The sequence below is a fragment of the Orycteropus afer genome, unplaced genomic scaffold, assembly GCF_000298275.1.
Source record: "Orycteropus afer afer isolate SDZICR_OR568_19922 unplaced genomic scaffold, OryAfe1.0 scaffold00383, whole genome shotgun sequence".
Lineage (NCBI taxonomy): Eukaryota > Metazoa > Chordata > Mammalia > Tubulidentata > Orycteropodidae > Orycteropus > Orycteropus afer.
The window spans coordinates 2,507,979-2,530,480 of NW_006921970.1; the positions used below are offsets into that span (position 1 = coordinate 2,507,979).

The following is a 22,502-nucleotide window of genomic DNA, read 5'->3' on the forward strand; positions in this document are numbered from 1 at the left end:
AAAAAAAAAAAAGAAATGGGGAAAATATTGAAGTTGTCTACAATTTCATTTTACTTGGTTTCACAATCAATGCCCATGGAAGTAGCAGTGAAGAAATCAAACAATGTCTTGCATTGGGCAAATCTGCTGCAAAGATTTCTTTAAAGTGTTAAAAAGCAAAGATGTCACTTTGAGGACTAAGGTACACCTGATTCAAGCCGTGATATTTTCAATTGCCTCATATGTATGCAAAAGCTAGATAATGAAAACCAAAGGAGAATAGATAGCTTTGAATTAAGATGTTGGCCAACAATATTGAATGTACTATGGACTGTCAGAAGATTGAATCAATCTCTTTTGGAGGAAGTACAGCCAGAATGTTCCTTAGAACTGAAGATGGCAAGAGTTTGCTTCACATACTTTGGACATGTTATCAGGAGGGCACAGTCCCTGGAGAAGTACATTATACTTGGTAAAGTAGAGGGTCAATGAAAAAAAGAAAGTCCCTCAAAGAAGTGGATTGATGTAATGGTGACAATGCACTCAAATATAGCAAGGATTGTGAGGATGGAAGAGAAACAGGTTGTGTTTAATTCTGTTGTATACGGATTTGCTATGAGTCAGAATCAACTCAATAACACCTAACAACACTTGTAGCAAGAAAGAGAAAATTATAAGTATTCCTCGCAGATTAAGATGTTATCTTTTTCCAGGCTGACAAACTCATTCTTCCCGTACAGCAAAAAACAGTCTTATCCATCTTCCCCAAACAATGCAAGACATCAAATACAAAATTTTATTGAAAGAGCATTATCATTTTTGAGATTTGTTATTAATAGAGAGATGAATAAAAACAGCTGCATTTTAAAAATTAAATCATGATTTCAGATATCTATTCTTCATGTTACACCAACAGTTTGGGCTTAGTCCATAAATAATTTGGTTTTAAAGTAAAATCTGTTTTCAATATTTTATTTATATATAATTAGAAGCAGAAAATTCTTACTTGTCCGGACTATACTATAGAATTTCTCATTTTGTACATTTGTTGTTGTTGTTGTTATGTGCCGTCGAGTCAGCCCCGACTCACAGTGATCCATCCTTGGGTTTCTGAGGCAGTATCACTACGGAACTAGATTGCCCAACATTCCTTCCGAGGAGTGGCTGGTGGGTTTGAACCACCAGCCTTCTGGTTAGCAGTCAAGTGCCATAGGCACTAGTACATAGCACTTTAAAATGAGTGGAATAATACCTACCTGCCTTGATCATTTCAACAGAAGTACTCTGAAGTCCAATTGAGATGGGGCATATGATACCATGCCATTTTACACACTTCAGAAAGTTTAAAGACATATATAAAATATAGTATACTATTATAGAATCTAGCTTTCTACCCTGCACACAGTTGGATTTCAATGGGAGTCTATAAATTGATGATTAAATCATGTTTGCTAGGTACCAGATGTGACACGATGCAGAGACTGACCCTAATTGTGTACCACCTAATTTCCTAAGTTTCAGTGTTTTCAGGTATCAAGCACACAGATTGGCTAATGTCATGTCTTATAATTTTTATAGAACCATTATACTATTATTCTATTTAATTAGAATATCACAACTATACTCCATTTGCCTTATTGTATCATTTACTAATGTTGTCTGTTACATGTAAAAGAAAAGATGAACACAGTGCCTTAAACAAATGGGTATTATTTTTCTGTTATAGAGATTCTGAGACAGGTGATTCTTGGGCCAAGAAGTACAGGATACACATCTCTCTAATTCCCTTAACTTTTTACTCTTTGTCACAAGTAAGGTGCTGTAAATTCAGCCATTATATCCATATTCAATGCAAGTATGGTATAGGAGTGGCTTGTATATGGGAGCTCTATGGGTGAAGAGCCTAAGGCATTTGACTGCTAACCAAAAGGCTGGCAGTTCAAACACACCAGCCACTCCTCGAATGGAAGATTGAGAAATATATTTCTGCAGTGATGCTGCCTCAGAGAACCAAGGTGCGCTCTCTATGAGTCAGATCCAACTTGAGAGCAGTGAGTTTGGTTTTGTTTTTGGTTTTCCATTGCATGTAGGCTCTTTTATTAGAAAAGGAAAAAAAAATGCTTCAGTAACTTCCATCTTTCATTTTCTTTTGTATTTTTGGCCTAACTTCAGCCATCCATTCTTAGCTACCTATTCTTGGCTGGGTGAATTTATGAGCAAAATTGAGATACTACTACCAAGCAGGAAGTAGGATTTGGGTATTTTATAGTTAATACATAGTATTTACCACCTTCCTCAACTGACAGTTTGTCTTGTCATGTTGATCTATTTTTTTCAGTTATGCTTCTCACTGGTCAACTTCTAACATCATTTCATGATCTTTCTCAAATAGCACACCACCTGTGGAGCCTCTTGCAACTCATCAAACAGAATAGAATGTTTTTGCTATGATGGCATATGTTTACATGTCTGCTGGCCAGTTTTGCTTGCAAGTGTCTTTTTTGTATGGGCAGTATGAAAGACATTTGTATTTCAAGGTTAACAAAGAACCTGGACAACAGTTGTTGTCATGTAGGCTCTGACTCATGATGACCTTATGCATAAGAGAACAAAAAATTACACAGTCCTGCATCATCCTTGAAATTCTTACTATGTAGGGAGTCAATATATATTTTGTTATTGTGGTTGTTAGGTGCTGTCCAGGTGGCTCTGATTCATGGTAACCCTGTTTACAACAGAATGCAACCATTCCTGGTCTAGCATCATCTTCACAATCATTGCTATGCTTGAACCCATTGCTGTAGCTACCGTGGCAATCCACCTTGTTAACAGTCTTCCTCTTTTTTTACTGGCCCTCTACTATTCCAAAGATGATGTCCTTCTCCAGAGACTAGTCCATTCTAATAACACATCCAAAATATGTGAAAGAAACTTTCACCATCCTCTCTTCTAAGGAGAATTGTGTCTGTATTTTTTCTTAGATTTGTTATTTCTGACATTCCATGGTATATTAAATAGTCAATGCCAGCACCACAACTAAAAGGTATCAGTTATTTACAGTCTTCCTTACTCCTTGTACATCACTCACATGCATATGAGGCTTCTGAAATATCATGGCTTGGGTCAGACACACCTTAGTCTTTGCTTTTTAACACTATGAAGAGGTCTTTTGGAGCAGATTTGTCCAATGCAATATGTCATTTGATTACTTGACTATTGCTTCCATGGGCCTTGATTATGGAGCCAATTAAAATGAAATTCATGGCAACATCAATATTTACTCTGCTTATCCTGGTGTTGCTTATTGGTCTAGTTCTGAGAATTTTTTGCTATATTTATTTTGAGGTGTATTCTTTATTGAAGGCTCTCATCTTTGATCTTCATCAATAAGTACTTCAAGTTCTCTTTACTTTCATCAAGTGAGGTAGTGCCATCTGCATATCATAGCTTGTTAATAAATCTTCCTCCAATACTGATGTTGTGCTCTTCTTCATATAGTCCAGCTTCTCAGATAATTTTCTCAGGAACAGTTTGAATAAGTGTGGTAAAAGAACAAAACCCTGATACACATTTTTCTGACTTTAAACCACTCAGCATCCCCTTGTTCTGTTCAAATGACTTCCTCTTATTCTATGTACAGGTTCCGTATGAGCACAATTAAGTATTCTGGAATTCCCATTCTTCAAAATGTTATCCATAGTTTGTTATGATTCACAGAGTTGAATGTATTTACATAGTCAATAAAACACAGGTAGACATCTTTCTGGTATTCTCATGTGTGTGTGTGTGCCTATTTTTTGCTATTATCCTCTCTAACAATATAAGTTAGTCACGATTAGGCAATGTTTAGTTAGTAGTTTGAGTCACATTCTTAATTTCTAGGTTTATTAACTGTAACTCTATTCAAGTTCATGTCAGTAATCATGGTAAACTGTGCTGTAGTTTAGAAGTGATTATGTGATGTTGCCTGGCTACCACAAGCAATCATTCTGACCAGGGACACAATAGAAGTTCCTGGTTAGAATGGAAGAAAAATGTAGGACAAACTCACACTCATAAATAGACCATACTTACTGTACTGATAGAGGCTAGAGGAATATTGAGGCTATTTTCCTAAGATACTTTTTTTCACCTAGAACTGAAGCCACTCTTAGTGGTCACTTTTTAGGCAAATAATAGATTAGCCCATAAAATAAACAGTTGCACCCATGAGGAATGTGCTCCTTTAAACAATAAATTTTATGAGACTAAATGGTCAACATTTACACAAAAGCAAAAATGGGATGACAAGGAGGAGCAGGGAAACTGATGGATAGAAATGCTGCAGACACTGTGGAAATGGTGAGAGTGCTGACATATTGTAGGGATTGTGACCAATGTCACAGAAAAATGGATATAGATTTTGTTGAATGAGAAGCTAATTTGCTTTGTAAATCACCTAAAACACAATAAAAAACAGTCTTTTCTTTAAGCTTCACATAAACCAAACAAACCAAACTCACTGCCTTTGAGTCAATTCTGACTCATAGCAACCCCCTTTGGGTTTCCAAGGTGGTAAATCTTTACAAAAGTAGATCATCCAGTCTTCCTTCCATGGAGTGGCTGGTTGCTTTGAACCACCAACCTTTTGGTTAGGAGTCAAATGTCTTAGGTACTATGCCACCAGAGCTCCTTAAGATTCATATAACAGACATTTATAATGTTACAAGAAACGTGACTGAATGTTTAGTGGATGTCTTTACACTAAAAGTTGTAAAAACCGTAAAAGCCTGAAAACAAAGGCATAAACTTGCAAGCAAACAATATTGTAGCACTGGAATTTAATATTTTAAAGACTCAGAGTGGCCTCTTACAAATTTTAAAGTATTTAATGATTAGTTATATTGAAACCAGAAGTTAAGTGTGTATTTTGTTTATGTACTTTATATCATTTCCCATGGAATAAGAGTGGAAGTTTCTGACTTAAGGGCAATGTTAAAGAGTTTATATTCCCATTTTATGTTTGGTTAGGGCAGTGGGATTTATTTGAAGAAAACTCAATGTGGCATCAAAAGTTGTTTAATGTAATATCAAATCATCCTAGAGTAGCCGTTCCTTGTAGGAATTAGAAAGCAGCAAGTCTAGATGATGATTATTATTGTTTTAACTTACTCCAATATATCTCCTGCAAGTATATTTTCTTTGTGTGATTACAGGAGATTTCAATAGAAAGGCATTATTATGGCTATACTGTGCATTTTTTTTTTCAGAAATGTATGTAGTAAGGATACTAAAGACAATCTGCAGGGCTGATATCTAGGTGCTTTAACCCATCAAATCTCAATATGGCATTTGAACTACTGTCCAATAAGCAGGTACAGATACATGTCACTCAGAGAGATACGGTCTGGAAGAAGATGAAAACATAGAGTTATGAAAAGAGCCTTCCTTTACAACAACTCACAGCTACCTCAATTTAAATAGAAACTGTTCCTCCCACTGGTTTTCAAATTTGAATGAAGGAACATACATAAATCATCACTTTAGGCCTTTGATGGAAGGCACAATCCTGGCAAAACAGAAAAAAAAAATATCATAGCTCATGAGAATTGTGTATCAAGAGTCTTAAAAGAAACCCACAATTTCTTCCTTGAATTGCTTACAATTGGTGGGGAAAAGGTTGTACACACATCGAGCAATTAGTAATGTAGCTGGTAACTGCAGTGCAGATAGTATCCAGATTGCATCATGTTTAAAATAAGCAGTGACTACATGGTGACATGGTTTTGCTTTATTTTCTCCACAAATAGTCCAATGCCAAGTAAAGCTGTGAAAACATGAGCTGGAAATATCATCATACACTAGAGCCAAAATAATCTAAATCTTTTGGGTTTTGGGTTTTTTTTCCTCCTCTTAACATTTGGTGCAAATTCAAATGTATATGTGAAATAGCTACACTGGACCATATTATTTGCTTCTATAATACTGGAAGGAAAAAAATGGATTTCTTTTTTTCCTAATGAGTACATGTTCTAATGCTCTGAAATCCGTTTTACATATTTTCAAAATCATTACGAAATTTTAAAAGAAGTCATTTTGTTTCTAGCTTGTCAACCCGGTTTCTACAAGGCTTCGGATGGTAACACCAAGTGCGCTAAGTGCCCACCTCACAGTTCTACATATGAAGACGGTTCATTGAACTGCAGGTGTGAGAATAATTACTTCCGAGCAGACAAAGACCCTCCATCCATGGCTTGTACCCGTGAGTAGTTTTGCTGCAACCCATGCCTCCATGTTTGTTTCGTTTTGATTTTTCTTGTTATTGTCCCTTTTCTTTTATTTTTTAAAAAAAACATTTGGCCCATTTCCTTCCTTTATCCATGTGCAAATTTAAAGCTCTCCCTGCTTCAGTCTCCATGCTTGCCTCACCACAAGTGCAACATTTATCACACAAAATGAATTTGTTTCTAAAGCACTTCCTGCAATAAGACCCCTACAAAGAAAGAAAAAAAAATCTGAATCTTGTTTTAGATCTTACATTACCTTTGACAGGATAAGGGAGGTTATAGGCATTGGATTTATGTTTTTCCATTTCTATTCCCTATTGCTGTATGTTAGTCATGGGTTATAGGGAAAAGGGACAAAGATTTATAAAACTAATACTAAAGTTTTCATAACTATTCACAAGGGTATTGGATTTAGTGATCAAGTCCTTTGTTGGATTTTGTGAATGCATCTTCAACCTTGACTCTGAACTCCCCCATTCATATCATGGGGAGGACACTGCTCTTGAATCCATGTGTCTATAATCTCATGGGCCCTCTAAGGATGAATTAAGAGTTGATAATAAAGACAAGATGGTTATTTACCTTTTTCAGTCCCATTGTAAATTATCTACTTCCCTTGTAGTAGAAAACAGAAGTGAGGCTCATTAATCTTTGTTGAACTACTTTTCAGGACCTCCATCTGCACCAAGAAATGTTATCTCTAATATAAACGAGACCTCAGTTATCCTGGACTGGAGTTGGCCCCTAGACACAGGAGGCCGGAAGGATGTTACCTTCAACATCATATGTAAAAAATGCGGGTGGAATGCAAAACAGTGTGAACCATGCAGCCCAAATGTTCGCTTCCTCCCTCGACAGTTTGGACTCACCAACTCCACGGTGACAGTGACAGACCTGCTGGCACACACTAACTACACCTTTGAGATTGATGCCATTAATGGGGTGTCAGAGCTGAGCTCACCTCCAAGACAGTTTGCTGCAGTTAGCATCACAACTAATCAGGCGGGTGAGTACACTCTGGATGCTTCTTGCTCAAGCCACATCAAAGCAAACTAATGGTTTTGATGGCAATAGTAGAACAAAGAGGAAAAATATTTGCAAGAGCCCTAAGATTTTCTCTTCTATAATTTGTGGACAGTTATGGTAATAATTCAATTTAATTCTTCAGATGAGAATAAAACATATATATATATATATATATATATATATATATATATATAATTTATTATTATTATTATTTTAACTAGACTGCTTCATTGCTTCCTAATTTGGAATCCTTAGTGTTCAGGGCTATGTAATAGCAGTATTGAGACTCCCTGGAAGATTTTCATTTTCAAAGAATGTAAAAAATACTGAACTTTGGCTTTGAAAAGTTTATAAAGCTATTTAAAAGTATAGCTATATTTCCATTAGTCATAGTTGTATCAGAATTCTTGATATAGTTCTTCAGTTATTTTATGCACCTAAGAAAGAATCACTGACTAATAGTTGGAAATCTTTGATTAATTAAACATAAGAAAGCAAACCAGTATTATTTAATAGTTACAGATTTATAGTTTTAAAAATCTAAAATTTAGGATCTATAAAGAAGCATAATGAAGCTATGTTTGGACAAGAGTTGGGTCAGTGTTCTTAAATGTTCCTGATACAAATTGTTAGGTGATTTCACCAATCCTATTTTCTATTGACAATTTTTTCCCAATTAAAAATAATCATTCCTACATTGACAGGTTGAAAGTTAAAGCACTTTAATATAGAGTGGAAAATTAAAGTACTTCTCACTTATCTTCATATTACATCCACAACTGTACCCTTTTTCTTTACCTTTAATCACTCTTGATCTTTTCAATTCCTTCTGTAAGTCCTATATGTGTCTTTTTGCTCTTTGTTAGTTTTCATGACTTTTTTTAAACTCCTGACTTTTTTTTTTTAACAGTGTGGTATCTAAAGCTACTTATGAGGTTTTAGTTCTGTCTCTGTGCTCCCTGAAAACAAGGAGGTGAGGAGAATCACAATTAAAGATCTACAAATGATATGCCTTTGAGAGACAATATTAATAGCTTTGATGAATAAATAAAAAATATTTTTATTTTACAATAAAAACAATGCTTACACAAAGATAAGCTGGTAGATATTTATTGTACATAATTTTTGGCATAGGATATGATAATTAGGAATACATTCTGAGGAATTCAAATCAGAGATACTATTATATTATTTATCCTTAAACAAATAAAAATTGAAGCCAAAAATGGAGGAAGAGAAGAGACAGGATACCACCTTGACAATGCTTTAATTAAAAATAAAGATTCCTAGGTCTGCTCCCAGATGAGCTCACCCCGGAGCAAGAAATCAGAATTAACTACAAGCACAGCTTTTGATCTGTATTTAGCTTATATTATGGAAGGCCCTCTTCTCTGTAGCGGGAATTGCCCTTTGTACTGGATGGTGGAAGAAAGGAGCAGTGATTAAATTCTCCCATGATTAGGGTAGTCAAATGACTAGTAACAAAAATCACAAACATTTTGTTTCTCTCATTGGCTTGCTCAAGAAAGTTAGTTAAAATACCCAAGGACACAAAATTAGTAACTGTCATATTCAGCAAGTCATATTCAGCTAATATTCAGCAAGTATCCACTGGCATGATTCTGCTGGCTGTTAAAATATTGAACTACTTCTATATTAGTTAGTGTAGAAATGCATCTATACTGATTAATTCCTCTAATGCCCTGATTAACTCCCTAAGTCAGGATCCCAGTGTTCACCTCATTCTTTCCATAATACAGTAACCAAAGTCTTAAATCTTGGCCTAAGAAGAGTATCCAGATCCCTGTACAAGCACTCCACTCTCTTGAGGGATGCGTCCCTATCACTCTGATTTTTAGATATTTTAGGTTTAACCCTGGCAAAATCCACATTGAAATGTGGATCATTGTGATTCCATATCTCAATTTCATTCCCATTTCACTTTTGGTTTCATGTATTGATGAAAATCTTATACCTTTAAGTTGTCCACTGGATTGTAAAAAAAGCTTTATTTGTAGAAAAGAAATGACTTAAAAATAAAGTATACTGAATCATTTAAATCTTGCTTATTGAATCTGTAATTTCTTCTGGTTAGAGCTAGATCCCGGACCAACCAGCGTATGCTTTTGCTTCGATTCAGTTAATGATAACAATATTTATACATTGTAACTAATGATATTTAAAATTTGTAAGTTAGGTTTATTTAACTGTCTTCCATGAGAAAAAAAATAATGAGGAATGTTATTGCTATATAGTTCACGATTACAGCTTCTCATATTCAGTGAACATAGGAATTTCAAGAAATTATAATGATGTGGCAAATGGCTTTTCCAAATCCTATATTTCAAGCTGATTTACTACCTTGTTTAAAATAGGAGCATCAATCTGTGGTATAATTATCTCTTAAGTCAAACAGGAACATATGAAAACAAGCAAAAGCTCCTCATATCCTATCTTATCATTCCCCTCTGGCTTTCTGACAATGCATTTCTCAGGAAACTAATAGTTCCAAATATACACAGTGAATGAATTTAGGTAAAGTGGCAACCAAGAGCAGGCTAAGACACTTAAAATAAATGGGGTTGATGCTGTGGCCCTCCCAGCCACAAATCACAGGGTAAGACAGAGATTTAGCAAGGATGATATCAGTTACTCTGCCCAACTCCTTTCCCACTTAAAAAAAAAAAAAAAAAGTCTACTCTATGCACCACCAGGCATTCTGTATATTTCCTTCTGGGTGTCTGTATTTTTTTGTGTGCCTGAGGAGGTAGAGGTCTTTGTTCCACCTTCAAATCCCCAGGGTAAGCTATATATAAGAGAGATTAGACGCAATGCCATTTCTGCAGGGAGTGTTTCTTTGTTTTGCTTTATTTTCGTTCTCGTGAAGGTTAATGGACTGGTAGCCTTGAAAAATGAGCTCCCTGCCACTGGGAAGATATGTCTGTGACAGATATGATGCCATGGTGTTTAAATTCCTCCTAGTCTCTCTATCTTTGCCATGGGTATAAAGGAGAAACATGAATGTGTTCCTTTTAATTCAGTTTGTGAGATTGAGTTTGTTGATTTTTCTTTTGATTACATTGCAAAAGCCTTGTGATGACCACATGATAAGGCACTTTCTAAATTGTAGAGGATTATGTTGTAAATTCGGATATTAGTTCTCAGCTCTCAATAGTTTCACAGAGTATGTCAGTGAGATAAAAAGCATGGTCCCCACATAAAGATTGTATCCATGCACACATCATTCAAACATGTAGAGAAGGAATTGCAGATTGAAAAACAAAAGTCTGCAAAGTTAGAACTTGGTATAAGTTGCTGTGCTACTCCCCCTCCCCTCCTTCGTATAGTACATTTACCCTTCTTTTCCAGAAACAATCATTTCACTAGTGAAATATGTGCCATTAATTCTCATGTTTATTCTCAACCTCTACTATAGGTTCTTTTTTTGTTCACTTTCCTATTGATTATAATGATCTCAGACTAATATATTATATATATATATATATATATATATATATATATATATATATATATAATAAACACACACACACATATACACATATGTATATATATAAGCTAATAATAATTCAAAGATGCTAATAGAGCCTTTAGGGGTTTTGTATTTTCCCTTTCCATTTTACAGCTGGAAAACTGAAATCCTAAAAAGACATGTGACTTTTCCAAAATTTCGTCAAGGGATAAAATTATTGCTATGTCTCCCAATTTGAATTCCACTTTCAACTCCTAGTCGACTCTTTCTACCATCCTGTTGCTTATGCCTTAAAACCACAAAAAGTAATGCTCACTAGGAGACAGAGAGGAGTCTTTCTGGGAGAATCTACTTTAACCTCTGCTCTTCTCTGATAGTATAGTGCCTAAGGCACTTGACTGCTAAGCAGAAGGCTGGTGGATCAAACCCACCAGCCACTCCTTGGAAGGAAGGTTGGGCAATCTACTGCCGTAGTGATACTGCCTCGGAAACCCAAGGAGGGGTCGCTGTGAGTCGGGTCTGACTTAAAGGCACATAGAAACAACAACAACAACAACACTGACACACTGAACCTGGTCTTTTGCTGCTCAGTAATTCCTCACAGGATTGCTTAGGTGTATTCTGCAGGAGAACTTCTTTAACATCTCCATCCTTCCAACACTTACTCCCATCTTTCACTTCTCGTTCCGCACAGCTGATTTTCCTCTTAACTTGAACACTATAATGGTTATGATGAACCACTCACTATTATGAACACTATAATGGTTAGAAGGAAAAGAAAATGTTATCTCCTCCGCTCTCTAATCAAATGCCCTCATCTGTGCTAACTCCCACTGACTTTTGACACTTAAAAGAATGTACTCTCTTCCCCTTCTAAGATCTTTATCAAGTACTCTCCTAGCTGTTTTCTTGTTCCCTTTTAGTTTTTTCAGGTTTTTCTTTATTACACAGAAAGAGACAAATATGTAAACAATAGCAGCACACATGCACTACAAATTGTTTAAGTGTTTCTTCATGTTCTCATTCTGTTTTTTTCCTAACTTTGAATTTAAGGCTAGACTTATTCACAGATTACCCCTTACCTCTCTATCTGTTCCACTATTCATACTCTTTCCTTTCAACTCATGTAGTGTGGTTTCTGCCTTCACTCAAATGTGAGTTCTCTCCTATGAATAAGTAATAGTTTTGCATTTGTTTCTCTTTATGTTGAATCAAATGCAATTGCTAGGAAGAATGTAAATTTGGTGAGGACATGAACTTTGAATGTTTACATTCATATTTCAAGGACTTAAAGCAGTGCCTTCTAGCACATTGCACCAATCATGTGTCTGTTGAATCCATGAAGGGATATCATCCATATCACACACAAGTGAAATTTTTCCCAAGATAATTAAAAAAATTGTTGCAGCAGTACTTTGACAGAGAAATGCCAGAAATTAAGCCAGATTAAGTCAGATGGATCTTGACAGAAAGCAAAGAACACTAGAAAGATGTGTAATATTGACTATGCAAAGGCATTTGACTGTTTAGATCATAACAAATTATGGATAACATTGCAATGAATGGGAATTCCAAAACACTTAATTGTGTTTGCACAGAACCTGTACATAGACCAAGAAGCTGCCATTCCAACAGAACAAGGGGATACTGCATGGTTTAAAATCAGGAAAGGTATGTGTCAGAGTTATATCCTTTCACTATATTTATTCCATTCGTATGCTGAACAAATAATCTGAGAAGCTGGACCATATCAGTAATTCTCTACATCAGGATTGGAGAAGATTTATTAACAACCTGCGATAGGTAGATGACACAACTTTGTTTGCTGAAAAGGAAGAAGACCTGAAGCACTTAGTGATGAAGATCAAAAGACCAAGGTTTCAGTATGGATTACACCTCAACCTAAAGGAAACAAAAGTCCTCACAACTAAACCAAAAAACAACATCATGATAAATGGAGGAAACAGTGAAGTTGTCAAGGATTTCATTTTACACAGATAAGCAATTAATGCCCACAGAAGCAGCAGTCAAATAATCAAATGATGTATTGCATTAGTCAAATTTGCTGCAAAAGATATCTTTAACATGTTAAAGAGCGAAGATGTCACTGTGAAGATTAACATGCACCTTACCAAGGTCATTGTATTTTGAATAGCTTCATCTGCATGTGCGAGCGGTACAGTGAATAAGGAAGACTGCAGAAGAATTGAAAAAAATTGGATGCTGTTAGCGAAGAATATTGACTGTACTGCGGACTACTAGAAGCACAAATTAATCTGTTTTATAGGAAGTACAGGTGGAGAGCTCTTAGACCAAGAATGGCCAGACTTCCTCTCACATAATTTGGTCATGTTGTCAAAAGGGACCAGTGCCTGCAGAAGGACATCATACTTGTTAAAGTAGAGAGTCAGTGAAAAAGAGGAAGACTCTCAATGAGATGGATTGACACAGGTGCTGTAATGATTGGTTTAAATGTGACAATGATTGCAAGCACAGTGCAGGACTGGACAGTGTTTTGCTCTGTTATTGTTTGTTAGTAACTGTAAGTTGCACCTAACAACAACAGAAACTAATGAGATGACGGTTTTCTTCAGCTTACCAGACTCAATCATTTGGAACCATTCGTTTATCTTCTACATTTCAGAACTTTTTACATTCTAATGATTCTTTCTTTGAATTGTATAAATCCTCAAACATTCTCTACTCTTAATGTTAGATTTTTGTTTTGAATTTTAGCTATGATATTTATATATATAAATGCTCTCATCATTTATTGTTGTTGTTGTTGTTATGTGCCATCGAGTCAGCCCCGACTCATAGCGACCCCTCCTTGGGTTTTTTAGGCAGTATCACTACAGAAGTAGGATTGCCTAACCTTCCTTCTGAGGAGTGGCTGGTGGGTTTGGACCACCAGCCTTCTGGTTAGCAGTCAAGTGCCTTTGCCACTATGCTACCAGAGCTCATCATTTATAGCAGCCCTTTTTTAGTTATGTTAATTTTCTGAGATAAAAGACAAGAACTAAAATGTATTGATTTAGATAAAAATATTGTATTACCTAGCTGCTTCTTTCCACTGAGGTTAATAAATCAACATATAAGTTTCAATGCCTTTTATATGTTCATTTAATATGATTCCATCTATGCAGTAATTTACAACATGTTGTTGTTAGGTGCCATCAAGTCATCTCTGACTCATAGGGCCCCGATGGACAACAGAACAAAACACTGCTCAGTTGTGCACCATCCTCACAATGCTTGCTGTGCTTGAACCCATCATTGCAGCCACTGTATCAATCCATCTCATTGAGGGTCTTCCACTTCTTCACTGACCCTCTACTTTACTGAGCATGATACTCTTCTCTGGATAATGGTCCTTTCTGACAACATGACCAAAGTAGAGAGACAAAGTCTGGCTGTTCTTGCTTCCAGGGAGTGTTTGCTTCCAGGATACATTTGTTTGTTCTTCTGGCAGTCAATGGTATTTTCAGTGTCCTTGACCAGTACCACAATTCAAAGACATCAACTCTTCTTCAGTCTTCCTTACTCATTGCATTCACATGAATATGAGGCAATTGAAAATACCATGATTTGGGTTAGGGCCACCTTAGTCATCAAAGAGACATCTTTGTTCTTCAGCACTTTAAAGAGGTCTTTTGCAGCAGATTTGCACTGTGTAATATGATATATGATTCTTCACTGAAGGGTGTTGATTCTGGATCCAAGTAAATGAAACTTTTTTACTTGGATAACTTGATAATTTTAATCTTTTCTCCATTTATCATGATATTGCTTATTGGTCCAGTTGTGAGGATTTTTGTTTTCTTTTTGCTGAGGTATAATCCATACTGAAGAGTTCAGTCTTTAATCTTCATCAGTAAGTGTTTCAGGTCATCTTCATTTTCCACAAGCAATTGACAGCATTGTACTTAAGTATAGATCTTGAAATCTTTTTGATGATGGATATTATGCTCTTCCTTTCCAATTTGTCATTCCTGGCATAGTAGACCAAATGATTGTCTGATTCAACATGGCCAGTACCGTTCCATTTCAGCTTAGTAATGCCTAAGAAATCGATCTTTATTTGTTCCATTTCATTTTTGACAACTTCTGATTTTCCTAGATTCATACTTCATACATTCCATGCCTGGGTATTACTGAATGTTTGCAGCTGTTTCTTCTTTGAATCATGCTCATCAGCAAATGAAGGTCCTAATATCTTTACTCCATCCATGCCTCTACTTTGAGGAGGCAGCTCTTCCCTAGTCGTACTTTGAGTATCTTCCAACAAGATGGGGGTCATCTTAGGGCACTCTCTCAGACAATATTTCACATCTACCTGTAAAGATTTCCAGGAATGTATCAGTGATTCACTGCTACTCATAAGGTATTCAGTGGCTATTTTTTTCAGAAGTGGATGTCTCCTTCCTTTTTCCCAGTCTGACTTAGTCTGGAAGCACCACTGAAACCTGTCTACCATTGGTGACCCTGCTGTTATTTGAAATACTGGTGGCACAGCCACCAGCCTCACAGCAAAATGAATGGCATGGCAATATGCAAAGTGACAGACTGACAGACGCGTGGTGGTTTACATCATAGCTATATATATATATATATATATATATATATATATATATATATATTTAAAACTATAGAATCAAATAAGCATGGATAAAAGTATAATTGTTTAATTGTTTTAGGGGAAAATTTTGAGGGAAGGGTTTACATATACTTAGAAATAGAAAAATGAATCACACAGGTAAAGAGTAAAGGAAATACATACCAGCATACTTGGTACTTGAGTTCTCTGAATAAGTAGTCTGAGGACTAGTCTGACAAGAGCAGATAGATGATTCTTGTTGAGTGGTAATAGGAAATCAGGTTGGATATGTGAGCAAGGGCAAGCAACTTGAAAATTAAATGGTGGTGTACTGGAAGAGTGATGCACCTTTTGAGTAGAAAAGTAACCTCATTCAATCTATTTTTTCAGAAACTTAATCTTGAAAAGGGCATGGAATCTAGGCAGTTAGTACAATTGTTATCAGTCCTGTACCTGAGTTATAATGATAGATTTTAATCACACAGAAAAATCTGACATCACAGAATTTAAATGATTATTACTGTTATCTTTATTTGTTATTCTCAAGACTACAATAGCATTTTTAGATTTTGGGGCCATAAATTCAACCAGAAAAAATAATTTTTAGGATTATTTGCCCTTGTCCTAGTCGGTTCTCGGTTGTCCAGATTGATGACATTGAAGTACTAGCAGTCTAAAAATATTTTGCCTAGGAGTGCTGCAATGAAATAAACAATTTTATCTTGATATTTCTGTAAATGTCATCCCATTTCTCTTAATTTACATTAAGTGAGAGAAATGAGAATACAGATGTTATGAACTTCATTTACATAACTCCATACGCTTAGTGCTGGTATCCCTATCATTCTAGCATTTTCTTTTTTTTTTCTTTTTTTAATGACCTTCCTTTCCCTTGATTTTTTTTGTTCCAGGCATGCACATTTTTTATTTTTTTTTGTTGCTTTATTAAAATATTTGTCTCTCTCTGAAGACTAACCCAAAACCATTATTTCCCCAAAGTAAGTTTATCTTTTCCTCCTCTTTATGTTTAACCTATTTGAATAAGGGAGCTCCGGTAGCATGGTGTCTAAGGCACTTCAATGCTAACCAGAAGGCTGGCAGTTCAAATCCACCAGCCACTCCTCAGAAGGAAGGTTGAGCAATCTACTTCCATAATGATACTGCCTTGGAAACCCAAGCAGGGGTCGCTATGAGTCAGGTCCAACTCAATGGCACATAACAACAACAACATATGTGTTGTTTTGGTCCTCTAGTGCTGCCCTAACAGAAAATACCACAAACAGGTGACTTTAACAAACAGGGATTTATTCTTTTACAGTTTAGGAGCCTAGAAGTCTGAGTTCAAAGTGCCAGCTCTAGGGGCTAGGTGAAGGCCCCTCAAACTTGGGTTTCAGGTGTGCCTCTTATTCCTGGCCTACTGGAGCTGGAGGTGTCTCTTAACTCAGGCACCTTCTGGCTGCTGAGGTTGGCAAACTCAAGGTTGACATGTAAAATGCCACAGTACAAAGATTATCAAGAAACATGGCAGGCCACTAGTCCAAGTCCAGAAACAGTTCCAAGATCAGCAGACAATATGGCAGATGGCTGAATGAAGACTCAGCTACATGCAGAGTCCAAATGTGCCTAAAAGCTCAGGACCTTTCTCAAAATTTCTTCTGATATACTGGAAGGAGACCACAACCCTAAGGCAGCTACTCACAGTAGATTCCACCATGCCGTTGATTACCAGTAGCATCATAAAGATCACTCTATCCAGTTGCCTAACCACTGAAAACAAAGTTCAGCCAAGTTGATATTTAACCTTAATTATCATAGCACGTTTACAAGTTCTATTCTAAAATTGATGTATTCACATGTTATCTTTTCTGTTAAACTGTAATGCACCTAATCTGAGTGATTTATTCTTTTTTTTTTAATTTTGCAATAATATCAGACTTATGGAAACATTGCAAAATAGTGCAAATAATTTGTGTATACTTTCACTCAGATTCTTCAGAAGTTAACACATTTAGCATATTTGTTTTATCACTCTGTCCCCCATTTTGCCATAAATATATAGACACTGATTCTCACTCAGACAACTCCATGTAGTCCAAGTAAAACTCTGGTATATAGTGGCTTCAGTGGCTGATTCTGCAGAGGTAGATCACCAGGCCTTTCTTCTATGAAGCATCTGAGTGGACTTGAATTCCCAGATCTTTCAGGTGGCTGTGAGCACCTTAACCCTTTATACCACCCAGGGACTCCTCATACATAGGTGAATATAATTTACTTCTGAATTATTTGCAAGTAAATTGCAGACATACCACACTTTTATGCAAATAGTGCATTCATTCTGTGTTTTTGCCAGCTTAACCCCTGTATATATTTTCTTAACTGCACAATGCTAATTTTTAAAAGCTTAATAAGCTTGCAATAACACTTCATGGGGGGAGGAGACAGTTGGCAAAAATATAGGGTGTGGGTTATTTGTTTCAAGCTATGACAATGCTTCTGCACTCCTAAATATTTCAATGTGAATATCCTAAAACAATGACACTCTCATATAACCTCAATACAGTTATCTAAATCAAAACATTAGCATGATTCTGTACCAGCAGATCTTATTCAACTCTGGTCAATTGTTCTTAATTATGTCCATTAGTAATAAAGAAATTAATATTCTGTTTAACATCAGATTTTGTCCATAATATAGTCATTATCAATAACAATGAGCAAATAAATGATTTTCTATAAAATCCCAAGTCAACTATAAAGTTATGAAGGGAAATGATACATATTGATGACTCTTAAGTGCTTAATATTACTCGAGAAATTGCATAGGTGTCACCACATTAAAAAATGACCAGCGGAGAATATTATCTTTTTAAATAAAGAAAAAGATGACTTAGCTTATATGTTTCTCAATGTAGTGTCATCAATTTATACTAAGAAGGATAGTATCTTAGACATGATCAGATATAATGAAGAATTTTTGTACTAGGTTTTAGATATTTTGCCCTCTAGTTCACTGTATCCCATTTAATTTGATAGTCTTAGCCCAAAGACAAGGAGCTCTGATGGTGCAATAGTTAAGGCATTTGGCTGCTAACCAAAAGTTTGATGGTTCACATTCACCATCTGCTCCACAGCAGAAAGATGATACAGTATGCTTCTGTAATGAGTTACAGCCTTGGAAACCCTTTGGAATCACTATAAGTTAGAATCACTTGATGGCAGTGAGATTAGGTTTTGTTTTGAGACCAAAGAAAGCCTTTTTTCTTGTGTTCACACATTGTAGAAGAATTGAACTAGAAACTCGATCATAATTATTCCTGTTTCATTGGAATAAAATCCAGAGATTTGTTGGTAAAATAATTTTAACAAACTGACATTTCAAGTCATGTTTATGAACTCAATTCTGGTAAGGAACTTTAAGGAGCTTTCTTATATATGGTTCCTTTGCATGTTTTTTTAGAGAACAAAGTAATAACATCTCTTTGTAGGAAAAAAATAGATACAGTCACTAAATCTTGAATAAAAATGCATCTTAAAATGTCAGAGCCATTTGGCTAAGTTTAGAATCCATCCTAAGTTTTTGCTTTGATAAAACAGATATTGCTAATTTTTTCTATTCTTTGTTGTGGAATATATTTCCTTCATCGACCTTGTTTTTTTGGTTGTTTGAGATTTAGAAATAGAGTATATAGATAAGAGGAAGTAACATGTTCTGTTACAGCCATCCATCCAAGAATTAACATTTCTCAAGAGTCAAATGTTTTGAAATAAACTGGCCAAAAATGTGCAGCTAAATGTGTTACTGATCTGTCACCATATACTAATGTAGTTCCTTTAGAAATGCATGCTGCTGTGTAGTTATTATTCCTGGAAGTAAATTCAGCACCCTGGTTGTTAAGCACTTGGCTACTAACTGAAAATTCAATGGTTTGAACCCATCAGGTGCTCCATGGGAAGAAGATGTGTCAGTCTATTTTCATAAAAATGGCAGCTTTGGAGACTCAAGGGAAATTCTACGCTGTTGCTATGAGTAGGAATTGACTCAACAACAACAGCCAACCAAACAGTTTGGTTTTTTAGGAAGTAAATTAGGAGAATAATGTACATTAATTGTTTCAAAAAATAAAGAAACATGCTTGTAATATCAGTAAATTTGATGAATTAGAAAGTCAAAACATAATTAAAACCACCGCCCAACCTACTGGGGTTCATATAACTCCACTAATGTACTCTGAATAACCATCCCCTCTTTGTTGTTTTACTTGTGTAATTAATAATTCCTGGAATTTAAGTCTTAATCTTTCATTTATCTAAACCAACAAATGAGATCTGAATCAGACCCAGAGATTTTAAGTGCATATATATGTTATGATTTTCAGATGAATTTTAGTTGTGTGGTCATTTAGCTCTTTCCTTTCAGATTTAAAATCAAGGCAGGTACCTGTGCATGTGGCAATCAGTTTGCATGTGCTCCAGTGATGTGTTAGAGTGTACCTGGAGCATTCCACATCATTTAATGCTTTAATGATGACTTTCAGCTGTCACACACTGATATGGAGGTGTATTACATATCTGCACCATGAGCAATAAGCTGAACAAGACAGAACCTTATATTGTCCTGACAGTTATCCAAAACCTTTATAAGAGCTTGAAGTTGCAACAGCATGGAACACCTGCAGATAGAGACAGCTTTGGAGCTTCCAGGATCAAAATTGAGTTCTTGCCCAGTCTTCATTTTTAATCCTTAATACTAATCCAAATGATGGAGCAGACAGGTGCCTGGAAGAGTATGGATACTATTTTCATGAGGGCTTCTTTGGAAGGATGCTCACACAAACAAGGAATATCAGCAACCAGGGAATATAATGTTATCTATCCCAAAACCCAAACCGACTGCCATCAAATTGATTTTGACTCATAGTGACCCTACAGGTCAGAGTAGAACTGCCTAAAATAAACCCCATAAAACCAAGATCACTGCCATTGAGTTAATTCTGACTCAGAGCAACCCCCTTTGTGTTGCCGAGGCAGTAAATCTTGACAGAAGCAGATTGCCTAGTCTTCCTTCTGCAGAGTGGCTGGTGGGTTTGAACTCCAAACTTCCAGTTAGCAGTCAAATAGCTTATAGGGCTTTTATGGCTGTAAATCTTTATGGAAGCAAATTGATTCATTTCCTCCCACAGAGAGGTCAGGGGGTTCAAACCACCAAAGTTTTGGCTAGCAGCCCAATGCTTTAACCACTGAGCCACCAGAGCTCTGATGTTAACTGCAAGCTCAAATCAAACTTACTTCCGTGGAGGTGACATGGAGGTGATTCTGGCTCATAGAGAGCTCTCCTTGGGTTTCCGAGGCAGTGCCTCTACAGAAGTAGATTGCCCAGTCTTCCTTCTGAGGAGTGGCTGGTGGGTTTGAACCTCTAGCCTTCCGGTTAGCAGTCAAATGCCTTAGGCTCTACACCACAAAGAGGAAGCAGCAACTTAGGCAATTTATCACCTCTTCATTCTTTCAAGAGCAAAAATATTTATGCAACAGAAATCCTTTTTATTCTCATTTTCCCTAAGCTATACATTGTTAATCTCAAAGCATTGTAATGATGATAATTTATCTTTTAAATGTGACTCTACCCCTCTAGGATCATGTTATGTTAAATATAGACAGTCCTTAGGGAATAATTGCAATGTGCGCAAATAATTAAAAATTTTAATAAATGAAAATACTTAGAGGGAAAAGATGCTCTGTTTTCAAAAGCAAAATTCTTACTACAGGCCATATAATTTCATAATAAACTCTTAATTACATTTTAATATCTCCAGAAATATTACCTTAGTGTTAATTATCATTATGTAGCCCAGCATTCTTCCTTTATAATCCTATCATCACTGCTAGCCTATACAGCACCATTGTCCAAATTAAATAGAAGGCAATCCTTCCTCCAGTGACTTCCACTTGTCAGAATACTGTTGCAATAAATGTCCAAATCTGTAAGGAATATGTATGGTGCTTCCATATTTGGGAGCTCTAAAATTCATACAAGATTCATAAAATTCTAGAATTAATGCAAGCAAAAGAAAGTCAAGGTCAAAGACAGGAAACTCTTGTTTTCTACCTCTTTTCATCAATTGTAATTGGTGATATAACACCTATAGATATGATTAGCACTATGTGTAATAGTCCTTTACACAATTGTCTCATTTAATCCTTACAATTTTGTAAAGCTATAAATTGGCAAATAAACTGTAAAATATGGAATTTTGGTGATAAAACACCAAAATGTCTGTTCTTTACTGTTAGGATTTTATTTTTCCCATGGTTCAGAATGGAAAGGCTTTGCACAAAATGTAAGACTAAAAAACAATGTGTGTGTATATGTGAAAATGTATTTATATACATATATACATAAATACATACATATACATACATGTTGTTGTTGTTAGGTGCTGTCCAGTCATTTCCAACTCATAGCAACCTTTTGTACAACAGAAGAAACATTGCCTGGTCCTGTGTCATCCTCACAATCATTGCTATGCTTGAGTCAATATGCATACATGTGTATGTGTGTATATGTGTGTGTGTGTGTGTATGTATGTGTGCTTGTATTTTTATGTGTACATATCTTCTATATGTGTGTATCTCTCTCTCTCTCTCTCTCTCTCTCTCTCTCTCTGTGTGTGTAAGGAGCTCTGGTGAAGTAGTGGTTAAAGCATTTGGCTTTTAACTAAAAGGTTGGTAGTTCAAACTCAACAGCTGATCTGCAGAAGAAAGATGGGCAGTCTGCTTCTGTAAAAATTTACAGCCTTGGAAACCTCAATAGCAGTACCTGTGAGTTGGAATTGACTGGATGGCAGTGAGTTGGGTTTTGTTTTGGAGTGTGTGTATATAATTATTATATTATTATAATATCTTGATTGCTAAGCATACACACTGTATTGCAATTTTCCTTTTAAATCAAAGTTTGAATGATTTGAGCAATACTGACATAAATATGAACTGTTTTCTTGAGAATTTGTTTACCCAAATCTTTCTAGCCCCAAACCAAACAACAAATACTTTAAACTTCTAAAGTACCTTTAAAGATTTAATTTACTAAAATTGAAGGTTAATTTTTAAAGCATTTATCCTGATAATTTTTCACCATCATAAATAACCT

General features: G+C 35.8%; 1 protein-coding gene across 1 annotated transcript in view; it reads left to right on the forward strand.

The window, feature by feature from the left end:
- The window catches only part of EPHA3 (EPH receptor A3), a 615,096-nt gene that overhangs the window by 448,309 nt on the left and 144,285 nt on the right, over window positions 1-22,502 (forward strand). The window contains exons 4-5 of the mRNA XM_007953272.1: window positions 6,065-6,220; window positions 6,916-7,251. Of these exons, the coding sequence (XP_007951463.1) occupies window positions 6,065-6,220; window positions 6,916-7,251 (492 nt within the window). The remainder of the gene's footprint in view (window positions 1-6,064; window positions 6,221-6,915; window positions 7,252-22,502) is intronic.